Source organism: Phocoena sinus, chromosome 16, assembly GCF_008692025.1.
Source record: "Phocoena sinus isolate mPhoSin1 chromosome 16, mPhoSin1.pri, whole genome shotgun sequence".
Lineage (NCBI taxonomy): Eukaryota > Metazoa > Chordata > Mammalia > Artiodactyla > Phocoenidae > Phocoena > Phocoena sinus.
Window position 1 is genome coordinate 59,800,979 of NC_045778.1, and position 13,698 is coordinate 59,814,676.

At 57.0% G+C, this 13,698-nt stretch overlaps 1 protein-coding gene across 12 annotated transcripts in view; it reads right to left on the minus strand.

Annotated features, from left to right (window-relative positions):
* SH3PXD2A (SH3 and PX domains 2A) overlaps positions 1 to 13,698 on the minus strand; it is a 249,237-nt gene that overhangs the window by 32,271 nt on the left and 203,268 nt on the right. For all 12 annotated transcript variants that reach the window (XR_004346123.1, XR_004346121.1, XR_004346119.1 and 9 more), the window contains 2 exons: positions 6,082 to 6,195; positions 1,796 to 1,879 (listed from right to left, as the gene is read on the minus strand). Coding sequence is in view for 5 of the 12 variants with exons in the window: in XM_032607673.1 (XP_032463564.1) it covers positions 1,796 to 1,879; positions 6,082 to 6,195 (198 nt within the window). In the remaining 7 variants the exon portion in view is untranslated. The remainder of the gene's footprint in view (positions 1 to 1,795; positions 1,880 to 6,081; positions 6,196 to 13,698) is intronic.

Here is a 13,698-nt window from a genome sequence, read left to right on the forward strand (position 1 = left end):
GGCCCGCATTTGCTCGCATATTTACATATTTACATATGTGTGGCTGGCCATAGAATTATGCATTTAGTTGGGTATCTGTGTCTACTTACATCATGTTACATTTAGAATTGTAAATACTGTTGCCGATATACACGTGGTGCATACGAAGCTATGCGTGTACTTGGGGGGAGGCTGCAGAGGTGCACCTACAATGTGGCTGTGTAGATAATGCATCTGTGACTGTGTAAATAGTGCAGATGTGGAATGGTCTACGTGAGGGTGCATAAGTGTGTACTGTGAGTGGCTGTGTGCACGGGACCGCAGACGTGCAGCTGTGTAGGGCCTGGATGGGACAGTGTACTGTGGCCACGCCCGTGGCTCTCGGGGTTGTGTGCCGGCGGTCATGCTTCACCGATTGAAGTGTCCAAGAGGCCACGTGGTTGTGGAGACAGAGGTGTGTTTGGGGTTCAGTGTGAGATGGTGTTTGGAGCAGATGTGGGAGGGGATGGGGACAGGCCAAACCTTCCACCCTGCTCTTTTTCCAGGCCAGTGTCCCACTGTCCTTTGCTGCCAAGGCTCAGGGCTGCTTCCCCGCCTGGCCCCCCAGCTGTGCTGCCTCACCCATCCTACCTCTAGGGTGCCTTTGCTTCACATTCAGCCTGTTCTCTCTGCTTCCACGACTTGGCCCCCTGTCCTGCGCCAGCACCCAGGGTCCAACCCACACTCCACCCTCGGGACAAGCTGGGCCCCTCGCAGCCAATGCTCTGAGGCTGATGCTTAGCCAGCCACAGGCGCTGGCCACCCCTGAGTCCAGGCTTGCTGCTGCCTGGGGCTTGGGGCAGATACCAAAACAGGGTGTCACAGTCGTTCAGGAACAAGCTTTGGGGGTAGGGTGCGAGTCACGGGGCATCCCTGCTAATTCTGGAAAAGCCAATGCTTATGACACCCTTCCGGCTGTGCCGTCACCGTCCAGAACACATACCCTCCACTCTCCTTGAGGCAGGAGAAATGGGCCACCCACTGGCCTTGGGGCTCTGGAGGTGTTTAGAGGTTTGTTCAGAGGCCTGCCCCTAATTTCCCTGCCTCACAAGCTCTTGGATGTTGGAAAGGCCCTGGACTGGCAAACGTCTTTGTTCCTAATCAGCGTGTATGGCAGGCCAGGGGCTTCCCTGGAATAGTCTTGATCAGGCTCAAATCCCAACAGCTAGTGCTGGGGCTGCTGGAGCCCCCAGCTGGACCTGACCCCACCATCAGAACTTGTTGAGGCTGTGCCCTGGGGCCTGGCTGGGTCTGGATTTTGCTCCTTCTCTAGTTTCCCTGGAGCTGGCTGAATGAGGAGATTGTGAGCTGCTCCTTCTTCCTACTCTGTCCCTAAGTAATTGCTAGAATAGCTCTGGCCAAGGGAACCCTTTCTCAGAGGAGGGAGGCAATGAAGGGCAAGGGTGAGGGGACGGCCCAGGCAGAGACCCAAACACGCTCAGTTCTCTCAATCTGAAGCTTCAGGGTAAATGTGGCCTTTCTTAGAGTCCAGCTGCCCCCATAATCCTGTCCTAAGTCCCATGACCCCTGCCCCCAGGACGCTGGCCAAAGACAGAGCTGCCCCCATTGTCACCCCGATTCCCAAGCGGCCCCTGAGCCCCCCTCCCGCCTCCCCCCACCCCGCCAGCTAGAGTAGGTGAGAGGAAAGTCTGTCTGGTGAATCTGGGTAAGGAGGCCACAGGGCAGAGAGAGGCAGAGCCCAGGAAAGAGGAGAAGTGTTAGTGAAAGAAAGAGAGGCAGCAGCTCTCGGTAAGGAGAAGCTGGCCCCCATCGTCACCTCGGCTGTGCTGCCTGTTGACCATCCCGCCCAGGGTCCACCGGCGATCCAGGCGCCGCAGATGGGCCTTGCGTCTCTTGGACACTGGTGTGGGAGATGGCGATGGAACACGCGGCCGACGGGAACCGGCGGAGAGAATGGACATGAGGATGAGATGGGATGGGTGGGGAAGGGATGGAGGGAGGGAAGGTTCACATCCCCAGGTCTTCACCACCTGGACTGAGCCCCGGTGGCACATGCCTGCTGCAGGGGCGCGGATCTGACCAGTGGCGGCGCTGGCAGGTGGGGAATAACTCAACCAAAGCCAAATTGCATGGGTTATGCCCCCGAGCCTGGGAGGGGCTAGGAATTTAGAATCCCAGCACCTGAGAGGGGAGGAGGAGCCCTGGCTCCAGCCCAGTGCAAGGATGCCCCTTGGTTGTGACCCTAGAGGGAGGACATGGCTCCCACCATTGCTGGGCAGTGATGGTTCCCAGGAGGGTGTGCCCCACTCTCCACCAGGGCTCACATCCACCTGTTCCCCTGCCCCCACTGACTCAGCAAGTCCTGCTTGTGAACCTGCCACCACGAGCCAGGCACTGCGGGTGGAAGAATAAATGTGCCCAGCAAAGACGTGGGGTCTCTTCCTTGGGGGGCTTATAACTCTCACCATCCTGGGTTGGTTTATGTCTGCTTTTTCAGTCACCCCCAATGGATCAAGTCTGTTGAGGACTAAAACTCTGCATCTCTGCGTCCCCAGGGCCTGGCATGGGGCCTGGCACAGGGCCGATCCTTCAGAAATGTTGCCGAGTGAAGCACACACAGTAGGATGCCACAGGCCTTGCTCTGTTCCTTCCCCACATGCTACCCACTGGATTTCTGACAACGGAGGACCTGCCTCCCAGCTTTTCACTGCTCCACATTCCTTTCATCTGCACAGGTCCTCTGGCTGCTATGGACCAGCTCCACATGCCCCCCACCTTCCTATGGGACGCCCAGGTGCATCAGGGGCCCCCACCTCCTGGCACTGCAGAAGGAGGGTACCAGGCTGCCCAGGTCTGGGGGAGGAGGCCAGCACTTAAGAGTCAAACTGTCCAGACACAACTGAGCCACATCCTACCAGGGCCTCCTGGGCAGTACTTATTTTTCCAGAGGGAGAAGAGGAGCCTGTTTGACCTGCTTCTCGTAAGCAGGAGGCCTGGACAAAAGGTTAGGGGTATGGATTCAATCCAGGCTGCACTGCCAGGTTACTGTGTCACCCTGGCAGGCTGCCATCCCTCCCTAAACCTCTGTTTCCTCATCTGTCTTTGGGGTTGACACCACCTGCCCCGGCGTGAAATAAGACAGGGACTGGACGGGCTCTGTAGAATGGAGATGAGGTCCTGTGTGAGGTCAGACCGGGAGGAACCTGGACAGCTGACCTCCTGGGGGTGCGTCCACCTGGTTCCTCTGTGGCCAGAGGAGCTTCACTTCAGCTGATGCCCAGCCTGGGGCCACCCTAGCAGTGAGTAACATTTACCCGGTTTAAACCAGGTACCAAGACCATCTCACAAAAGCCCCATGTAGCTGGCACTCTCCCCATTCTAGAAATGGGAGGCCAGAGGCACGGGGATGTTCAGGAACCCTCTGAGTCACACACCTGAGCGTCAAGGCGGCACGCAAATCCACGCAGTCTGGCTCTGGAGCCTGGACTCTAGACCCTGTGCCTTTTAGGCACCAACAGTGGAGAATGCCTGGACCCTGGGGCCAATGCCAGCCCAGGGAGAAAGGCAGGTCATTGCTGGTGGCTGCAAGGCGCAGGCAGAGACCCAGGTTCGGGGCTTGGCTCTGCCACTAACTGATCCTCCAGGCTTCCGCTTCCTCACCTCTGAGGCGATGTGCCTCACGGAAGCACCCTGCCAACGTCGGGCCTGGACCCTCCTCATCAGCAGTGGACAAGAGGGTCTCAGCCCCCACCTCGGCCCTCCTGCCCCCTACTGAAACGCTTCTGCATTCTCCACAGCACACCTGGCTTCAGGAGAAACACGAACATGTACCAGAACATCTGCTGACAGAAATAAACCGAAACAGCCTCTTTTCTTTCTGAAGCAATGGAGCATGAGCTGTTAGGGAAGCTCTGACAGGACGAAGGCTTCCAATTTCTGCCTGTAGAGCTCAGGGGACCTACAATGGGATGGCAACAGGGCTGGGGTAGAGATGGCCAGAGACGGGACCAGGGTGGGCTGATCTCTTAACCACATGGCTGCCAGTGCAGAGACCGGCGGACACACCACAGCTGTTGGGCCTTGGGCTGGGGCACTGAGTCCTGAATCCTTCCGTACAGCTGTGGGGAGATGCCCACGACGTGATGATGGAACTCACAGCTGCCCAAATGTTGCCAGGGGTGCTGGCACACAGGTCCTATCAAAATGTGCAGAGGAACCTATCACCAGGAGGTTCACCCTGAGCATACACGCGCACATACACACCCGCCCCCGCCCCCGCTTGAAGGCGGAACCTCCACTGGTTGCCTGGTTCTTACTCCATCGAGGTCAAAATTCTCTATAACCTGTTACTGCTTGTTCTGTGCAAAGCACCCAATCTCTCTTCAAACCAGCCTGGCGGTGTCACTGCCCACGCACCTCTCAGGCTCCTTCCTACCCACTTGGTGTCCTGGTCCTCCAGCATCTACCTGACGTCTCCACTCTGACTCTCTTGGCGTCACCTTTTCAGGTGGGGCTCCAATTCCACACACACAGACACACATACACCCTCCTAGAATTGCTCACGAGAAAATGCTTCACGGAGACGCATGCGGCACGGTGGGAAGACCACTGGCGGAGGAGGCTGACCAGGGCTCAAGCCTTAGGAGGACAAATACATATCTGCATCTGGAAAATGGAGATGGTGACAGAGCCTTCCCAGGGTGGTGAGGGCATTTCAAGTACCAGGGCAGACACCTAGGAGTGAGTGAGACCTCAGTACACTCTAGGTATTGTTATTTCTGAAAAGCCCTGGGATACCCCCCAGAATGTGGAACTGGATAGGAGGTGAGGCCTGGTGACTGCAGACAAAACAGACCGGACCCAGCTCAGGGGCTACGACCCTGCACCGCTGCAGAGGTGCGAGGGAACCAGAGATGAGATGGGGGACAGGCTCAGCCCCTGGGCTCGGGGAGCAGCCAGGAAAGGCCGAGTACCTGGCCTGAACATGCCAGCCCTTCTCAATGGGGCCTGGTCTCTGGAAACCTGTCACAAGGCAGACATGCACTGCAGGGGCTGCAGTACTGGTCAAGGGACTGAAATACAGCATTTACATGGGAGGAAGGGAGGGGCTCCGACTGCCTGCCCAGTAACCGACATTTGGGGGAAGGATGAAGACAGAGCTGGGGCTTGGCAGGCTGCTTATTCTGGCCTGGGCAGTGTGGAATGGGGGGTGGGGCAGGGGCAGGCCTGGAGGTGGCCTGAGCCCCGGGTGGCAGGCATGCATTCCCCTGGCTCTCAGATGTGCCCATTTGGACGGTCCCCACTGACCGTTAGGGCAAGCGTTCCCACTGCCAGAATAAGGGAGGCTTGGAAGTGACTAGGAGCAGGCAGCCGGGAACAGGGTGGCTCAGACTCGCTGGGCTCTGGCAGCCCGCTCTGGGGAATACCCAAGTCCACGGATAGGCTGAGCAGGCCAGTCCTGGCTGGGGTTGGGAGGAGGGGCAGGCTCCTTGAAATGCATTGGAGAAAATCCCAGAAAAACCTCACCAGGTCAGAGCTAATGAGAGAGGCTGACGGTGCAGGGGCTGGAGCCATCCCTGGGTTCCTGCAACACTGAGAAATGATTCACAGACCTGCCCTCCACATCTGCACCCCTGACTGGGATAACAGGCACCTGGAACAGAGGCCTCTGAACAGACTGTGCACAGCAGGAAGTTGTGTGCACACAGTCCCTTTGGGGTCGTCCCTGTCGCAGAGAGCACAGTGTGGGGTGAGGGGGGCAAAGGTGGATCTCTCTGGGGACCCCCAGAGGAACCCAAGCCTGCTGGTGGGGAGAGGGACCAGCCCTAAGACTGTTCTCCCCAATCTCTGCCCCAAAGTTGCCAAAGCCTGAGATCCACACCCCACGGGAATCTCCCCTCTAATTTTAGCCCCATGTGGGACCAGTAAGGACAGACCTGGCATAGGAGGTGAGCTTGTGGGTTGGCCTCAGTGACACGGGATCCTGGGAGAAGCAGGGGGGGGAAACATGATCCATATCGTTTTAGAGCTTCTGATGGTTTTAGGGAGAAGGGTGGGAAAGCTGCATCATCTCCCCGACCCCTTGAACCCGTAGGAGCTTACCTTCCCCAGTCTTGGAGGTGTTGATATCTGAGTCGTCCCGAGTACCATTCTGGGCCTCCAGGTAGGTGGCAGGGACCCAGCCCTGTTCTTCAGAGGTGCTCACGAACCACCAGCCTGCAGTGGGGACAGGAGAGCAGCCATGAGAGCCCAGCAGATGGCAGAGGTGGATGGGGCCAGGACGAGGAGGGAAGGAGGAGCGTGGAGGGTAGGGCGCAGAGCCACACGGCCTGGGTGCCTGGCAAACGTCTTGCCCACGTCCAGGCTCCTCGCTGAGAAAGAAGAAACCAACACGCTCCCTGAGAAGAGGGCCTGATGGATCACAATCCACGCACACAGACATTTGATAACAAAAAAAACGGAAAACGAAATTGACACAATGATATGCCCAACACGTGAAAGTTACCTTGCAGGAAAGGTCAAGGGAGCTCTGACCAAACACAGAGATGGTGTAGGGTCTTTCAAGCCCACTAGGACCACCGGTGTGACCTGGAGTTGGACCACTTTCTCTGCTTTTAAAGGCACTGGGGGGTAAAGGCCTCACAGATACGTTCTAATGGTCACGGTTCCTGCTTCCCACCTCTGGTCAGTGGTATTTTCACATCAGTGCTACTCACAGCTGCCCTTCGGTATGTTGACAACTCAATCACAGTAAGTGGGCACTGCACCCTTGAGTGACCCTTGAGGGTTGTGGCCAAGTGATAACGCCTCATTCATTTTCTTTCCCCTTTGCTGGCTCGTTCATTCATCATTCAAACAAATGCTAAGCGAAGTACTCCAAACTCGGTGGCTCCAGTTCTCTTTTCTGTCCAGGACAGAGCTCAGCATTTCCAAACCTGGACTGTAGCCTGTCAGGAGACCCCAGGGTTCCTCCCTGGCCAGCACTGAGGCCCCATCACCACGTGGCCACAGCAGTGAGTGGCTGCCCGAGGAGGGGCACAAGGGGACCTCCAGGTGCTCCCAGCTGGGCTTAGCCCTGGGAGGTGGTGGAGGCTGCCTGGGGGCTGCTGTGACAGCAATGGAGAGGGACGGAGGACAAAAGTCCCACCACTGCACAGGACCTCCGCACCCAGGGTCAGCACCTAGGTCTTCAACTTCTGATGCCCCACGTCACAGGCCTGGGAGAGCAAACAGCCTGTGGTCTAGTCCTTTTTTTTTTTTTTTTGCGGTACGCGGGCCTCTCACTGTTGTGGCTTCTCCCCTTGTGGAGCACAGGCTCCAGACGCACAGGCTCAGCGGCCATGGCTCACGGGGCCAGCCGCTCCGCGGCATGCGGGATCTTCCCGGACCAGGGCACGAACCCGTGTCCCCTGCATCGGCAGGCAGACTCTCAACCACTGCGCCACCAGGGAAGCCCTGTGGTCTAGTCTTGAATGCCCACTGCACCCCACCCTTTCCAGGAAGTTCCACAACACTCTGCGAGTAGCTCTGCAAAACCTATGAAACACCATGACAGCTGTGTGATACCATAATGTTGGATACATGTCCTTATACGTTTGTCCACACCCACAGAACGTCTAGCACCAAGAGCGAACCCCAATGTAAACTAGGGACTCTGGGTGACTAGGGTGTGTCAATGCAGGTTCATCAGTTTTAACAAATGCACCGCTCTGTTGCAGGGGGTTGAGGATGGGGCAGGCTGTGTGTGCGTGGGGGCAGGTGTATATGAGACACCTCGGTACCTTCCACTCAATTTTCCTGGGAACTTAAACTGCTCTAAAAAAACCAAGTCTTCCAAAAAAAAAGTTAAAGAGAAAGTCTCAGACAACAGTCTGGACTTCTGTGGTCCAGCCCTTAGCTGGGACACTGCCCCTACGGAACCTGGGATAGATGCCTTCTTTCCCTCCCTCTGCCAGATTCAGGTCAATTCCCTTGTCCTTCCCCCAAGTGGGATGGGTGTGGGCCACCTTCACAACACCCATGGCCACGTGCACCCTCTGGGCCTACCTGCCTGGGGCAGCACCGCCATCCTCCATGACGCCCAGGCCACAGCGGCACAGCTGCTCAGGACGCTGTGGCTGAGAGACTCCAAAGAAGCCAGAGGGGTCTCTGCCTGGGATGCCTTCTCCCCTTCTCGCAGGCTCTGGGGGAACGCTCTCAGGAACCCCAACAGTCTGTGCCAAGAGGCCTCGGGCCCAGTGTTCTTCCACAGAGCCCGACTGGAGGTCACGGAACAGAGCTCCCGACCTCGTAGAGGCTCCTGCCCTGCGGCCCTGCCTCCTAGGCCACAGGAGTCGTTCTGACTGGTCTGCCACTTCCCCGGACACTGTAATGGTTCAGGGGCTTTTCCAGGAACTGACATGGGTGCTCTGGCGACCTGAACCCTAAATCCCACGTTAACCAGGAATCGCAGGGGTGTGTGGGAAGAGACGTCCTGAGAGTTGAGTCAATAAAACAAAGTCAGGAGATGGAGAAAGTCAGTCTTGACCATCACTTGACCTTGGGACGCAGGTGTGCTAAAGCTAGACTGCCCTGTTGGACTTGCTAATTGCAGTGAGCCAGTGACCTTCCTGGGCTGTTCACCCGAGCCAGAGCGGGTTTCACTCACTCACTAATGCCACCCGTACCCAGCAAGGTTCATAATCGAAGGTCCACCATCGTGAGTCAAGTCTGGAGAACAAAACGCAAGCCCACTGGGCACCTGCCACCACAGATTTTGGCATGTAAGGATGAAGCCCTCTGAGCCACTCTGGGATAGCGGTCCCTCCCCGACCTCCCGCTCACAGGATAAGCTCCAAGAGCCCCAAAGAGCAGGCACCACAATCCCAACTTGGAGTCACTTTTGGGAGGGTCTGGAAGGCTGAGGTTCTCAGATGCCTGCCCAGGTTCAGGTCCCAATGCCAAAAGCTCAAAGGTTTTGGCTACCACACCCTCCAGACCCTCCCCAAACTGTGTCCGGGGAGATGAAAGACCAGTTCCAGCCTCCAAAGCCAAGCCAAGTCCCAGTAGGCCTAGTCTCAAAAGGGAAGCTCTTCTTCCCAGGAGAGGGATTCCCCAGGATGGGCCCAGGCTGGGGCCAGGGACCTTATCGTCATCAGACAGAACAGGGATGTGCCTGGAGAAACAGCAGAGCTTGGATGCATGTGTCTCGTGGAGGATTTGCCAAGATCTCTCCCAGGCCCAGCCCCTCTCAGCCTCTCTTTCTACACCAAGGTGTGTCCACCGCCAACTCCACCCTCTGAAACAACCTACTTGCTGTCTCAGTGGGAGCACAGTCTTTCCTTTCCTTGTGTGACTCCATGGTTTCCCAGGAAAGAAGGCGACTTGGTGATCTCCTGGATGGCTGGGCTGACTGTCTCCTAAGCCCTCTCTCTACTTCTGGAATCTGGGCTCCAAAGTCATCCTCAGCAGAGGTGAAGGAGGCAAGCCCCTCCATGGGTACCAGGAGGGCTTGCAGGGGATTTCTCCATCAGTCCCATCCAAGCTTGTCTGTGTCCTCACATGTGTGAAGCAAGCCCACCAGCCTGCTGACCTCTTGCTGTCCCCTCCTCCTGACCTCTTCCCATGGCCATCTCCAGACCAGGGCCCTGCATGGACCTTTCTCCTTGGCTCCAAGGGCCTCATAATCCCAGGATTTAGGGCTCTTTTCTGCTGGTGGCATCGTTTCCCCTCCCTCCTAACTTCACCCTTTGGGAACCTTCCATGTACTTTCTGCTCTCTCCTTCCCCCCAGGAGCCAGAGATCGGTGATGGAGGGATGGATCCGGACTTGTCTGCGCAGAGAATCTCCCAGGGGCAGGGCAGGGCTGGCCCTCCTCCTACCTCTGTTGCATAGGCCTGGTGCTCAGGGTGAGCTGGGCAGGGACTTGCTGAGAGGCCCAGAGTGTGGCCGAGGTGCCCAATGGGCAGGGCGGCACGATGGTCTGTGCCTCACACCACCTGGGTGCCCCTTGGCTGTCTCTGAGTCCTTCCCACCTCAAAATCTCTGTTGCACCACAAGTTTCTATGGAGCGTGGGCCACATTACTGGCTGACTGTGATCATCGCACCCCAGGGCAGCAGCTTCGGATCCTATTCTCCTGCTGCACTCCCAAGACTTGGGGCTGAGACTCTCAACCATCCTCACGGCTTTGTGGACCTGCCGACCTTGCCCGAGAACACTGGCCTGGACTTCCACTCCAGCCCTGACACACACAGAGCTGGGCTGTGTGGCTTCAAGTCTCAGGTCCCTCCTGCACCAGGCCCTGCAGAGAAGAGCTTGCCACTGGCTGGGCTGTAGGCACCTCTGCAAAGCAAAGGTGGACAGGCTCAGTCACCGCCCAGGCAGGCGTGGCTGAACAGGGGCAGAGGTGCCTACCTAGCTACACGCAGACCTCCTGGGAGCCCTGGCGTGAGACACACAGTGGGGCCTCTGGGGGAGGCTCCCGGGGCCTGCACCCACCCACAGCTGCTGACAGGCCTCTCCCAGATGCCAGCAGCTCAGACGTCAAATGCTGCAACTGGGCTCCTGACCAAGGTCACTGCTGCTCCACCAAGGAGCAATTAGAGCCTGAACCACCGTGGGGGCAGCCCAGCTGGCCAAGAGGACTCAGGCGTCAGCCAGCCCTCAGGGCCCCCAGGCTCTCCTCCAGCACACACCGTGTCCTCATTCCTGCAGAGGCACATAGTGGGAGGTAGGTTCTGTCCACACACACGTGTGTGGATGGCTGCCTGTACACCTGGAACAGAGGTGTGTCTGTACATGCATCACGTGATGACAATTACAGTCAGACGCTGAGAAGAGCACTCTGTCAGGAGCTAACATTACGCACATTACCTGATTTCATCTTCAAGAACCTTACGTTTTACTATCGTCATCATCCCCACTTGACAGATGTGGAAACTGAGGCAGAATAGATCACAATTAGGAAGACGCAGAGCTGGACTCAAAACCAAGCAGTCCAGCTTCACGACCCATATTCTTAACCACCACAGAAGTGGAGTAGGTGCACATCTGTGGTACACAAGAGCACAGAGGTGACTCCCTGAGAACGAGTGTCCCTGAATACTGGTGCTTTATATATGTGCCACCTGTGAGTGGGTATGTCCCCGTCGCTGAGTGTTTGCTTTCTGTGCGTACACCATGAGTCCAGTCGCAGGTTTGAGAGTCTATGTCTACAGGTGAGGATCCTCTGGAGGAAGAGGGTAATAATTAGGAATCTAGGGTCAGAAAGACTCAAATTCAGGTCCTGGCATGCAACTTCCTAGCTGTGTGATTTGGGGAAAATTGCTAAACCTTTATGCGCCTCAGTCTCCCCTCTCTGATATGGGAGTAATAAATGGAGCCCACCTCCCAAGGTTGTTGAAATGAACAGATGAGACATAAGTAGCTTAGCTTGGGGCCTAGCACAGAGTAGGAGCTGAAAACCCTGAGCTCTGATCAGGGTGGTGGTGGGTATTTGGTATTCTAGACTAACAGAGCCAGCACCCATGGGTGGCCAGGTGGTGTGTGTGCCCAAGGAGTGTGTCAGGAGGTACTCAATACAGCTTGGTGAACTGACGTGTGTGTGTGTTTACTGATATCTATGGAATTTGGGGGCTGTCTTCTGGGGTTTCAGAAGAACAGAAGGCGCTATCTTTTGCAATATGGCTTGCTCTTTTCTCAGCTGATGCAATGCATGATAGCAAACACGGTGAGAAATGGGGCCAGGAGGAGATGTCCCTGGGGGTTCTCCTCCTTGCCCTACATGTCTCAGGGCCCCCTCGGCCTGGCTCCGGTCCTTCAGCTCACACAGCTGCCCAGCACAGAGGTCTTGCAGCCTCCTTTCTCCTTTAGAAAGCCCTCCCTGACTGACCCCCAAGTCCCAATAGCATCCAAAGCATCACCCCCACAATTCACAGCAACTTGTGCACTCTGAGAATAAGTCTTGTTGGGACTCTAAGTATCTCATCTATTTTGTCTTTAGGGCAGAGCTGAGCTTGCAGCAAGCCGAACAGCAGATGAGGAAACTGAGGCACAGAACCTAAGTGCTGGAGCCAAAGATCTGACTCTGAATCCCATCTTTGCCACTTCCATGCTCTGTGGCCTCAAGAAAGTGACTTAACCTTTCTGAGCCTTGGTTTCTCTGTCTGTAAAATGGTAAGACTACCACACAGGCTAGCGTGAGGATGAGATAAAGAACAACGTGTGGGGTCTGGCACACCAGCAGGCACCCATTAAATGGAAGCCATGAGCTTCACTGAACGAAGGACTAAAGCCACAGGATGTGGGAGGTAAGGTGGCCGGCACTCGTGGATGCCCAGGGACCGGCCTGAGCCACAATGTCTCACAATGTCTCATGTCCTCGGAAGATGGATCCAAACTCCAAGCTGGCCTCTGCTACCCTTCCTCTTCTATCCTCCTAGCCTCCGTTCTTGGGAAAGGAAATTCGGCAAGGTTTTACTAAAGGACCGAGCTTTGGGCTGACGAAGTGGCCACACTGGTGCCCAGCTGGGGGCAGTTGTTCCCCGACAGGCTGCAAGACTTGGCCTTTTCCCAACAAGTCAACCCTGGTTCCCAGACAAGAGGGGAGCAGGCTCTTTTTTGTTGTGGGGGAAGAGGACTTAGTGGAACAGGAGTTGGTGGGGAGCCCCTAGGGGGCCTGGGCTAGCTGGGAGGCCCCTTACACGCCCCGGCACCCCAGCCCGGCAGCCATGCTCTACCAGCGCCAGCCAGGCCACTGCTCAGGTAGGTCTTCCCAGCTGGAGTGCCTTATGCTGAGATGCCCCCCAGATGGGGCAAGAGAGGGCTACCACGTCCATTCTTTTGAATGGGAAACTGCAAGCTGATGTCCAGGAGCACTCAGATGCTGGACGTACAGGAGGAGGCTTCCTTCTGGTGGCCCCAGGCTAAGCCCCCGGGCCCAGGACGGCGTCTGGGAGCTGAACTGGCCAAGTGCCCCAGAGCCGCCTCACGCTGGCCTCTCCTGTGAGGACCGTGTGTCCACAGTGCCAGAGAAGGACAGCATTCAGCGAGGCTGGCCTATAGGCCAGGGCCCAGCCCTCTCCAGGAGGCAAAGGCCCAGAAAGAACAGCAAGGTCACCTGTCACAGCATCCGACCGGCTCAGCGGGACGCACTAAAACCCACCTCACAGTGGCTCAGGGGCCGAGGGTGGGAGAAGGCAGCACCGGGTGGCCTGGCCAGCACCTCCAGCTCAGGGCAGCGCTGGAGGACTCCCCACGCCAGGTGGGGCAGGGAGCCCCTCAGCCACAGCAGGCAAAAGCTTGGGCCCAGAGGGCGGCTCTCCCTCTGTGCAGGCTGAGCGCAGTCCTTAGCTGCTGGGCCAGTTGCAAAGCCCTTTCAAGCGGACTCTAACTGGGGTGGAACGGGTGGAGGTAGAAAAAGAGTGAGGCACGGACACACACACACACACACACAGACAGACACACAGATACACACACACACACACACACGCGCGCGCGCGCGCAGAGGAAGTCAGAAATGAAGACAGACAGATGGAGGGGATGGGAGGACCTGGGAGAGGGACTGGGGGCCTTAGCCTCTCTAGAAGGGGGCTGAGCCTGGCCAAGGGTGGCAGGAAGTGATGGGCACTCCCAGGCCACTGCTGTCCCCAGGGTGACCAGGTCACAATGGCCTCCTTAATGAGAATGGATAATGAGCTCATTAGGGCCAGAGGAGGCCAGCTGCATGCAATCAGGATGT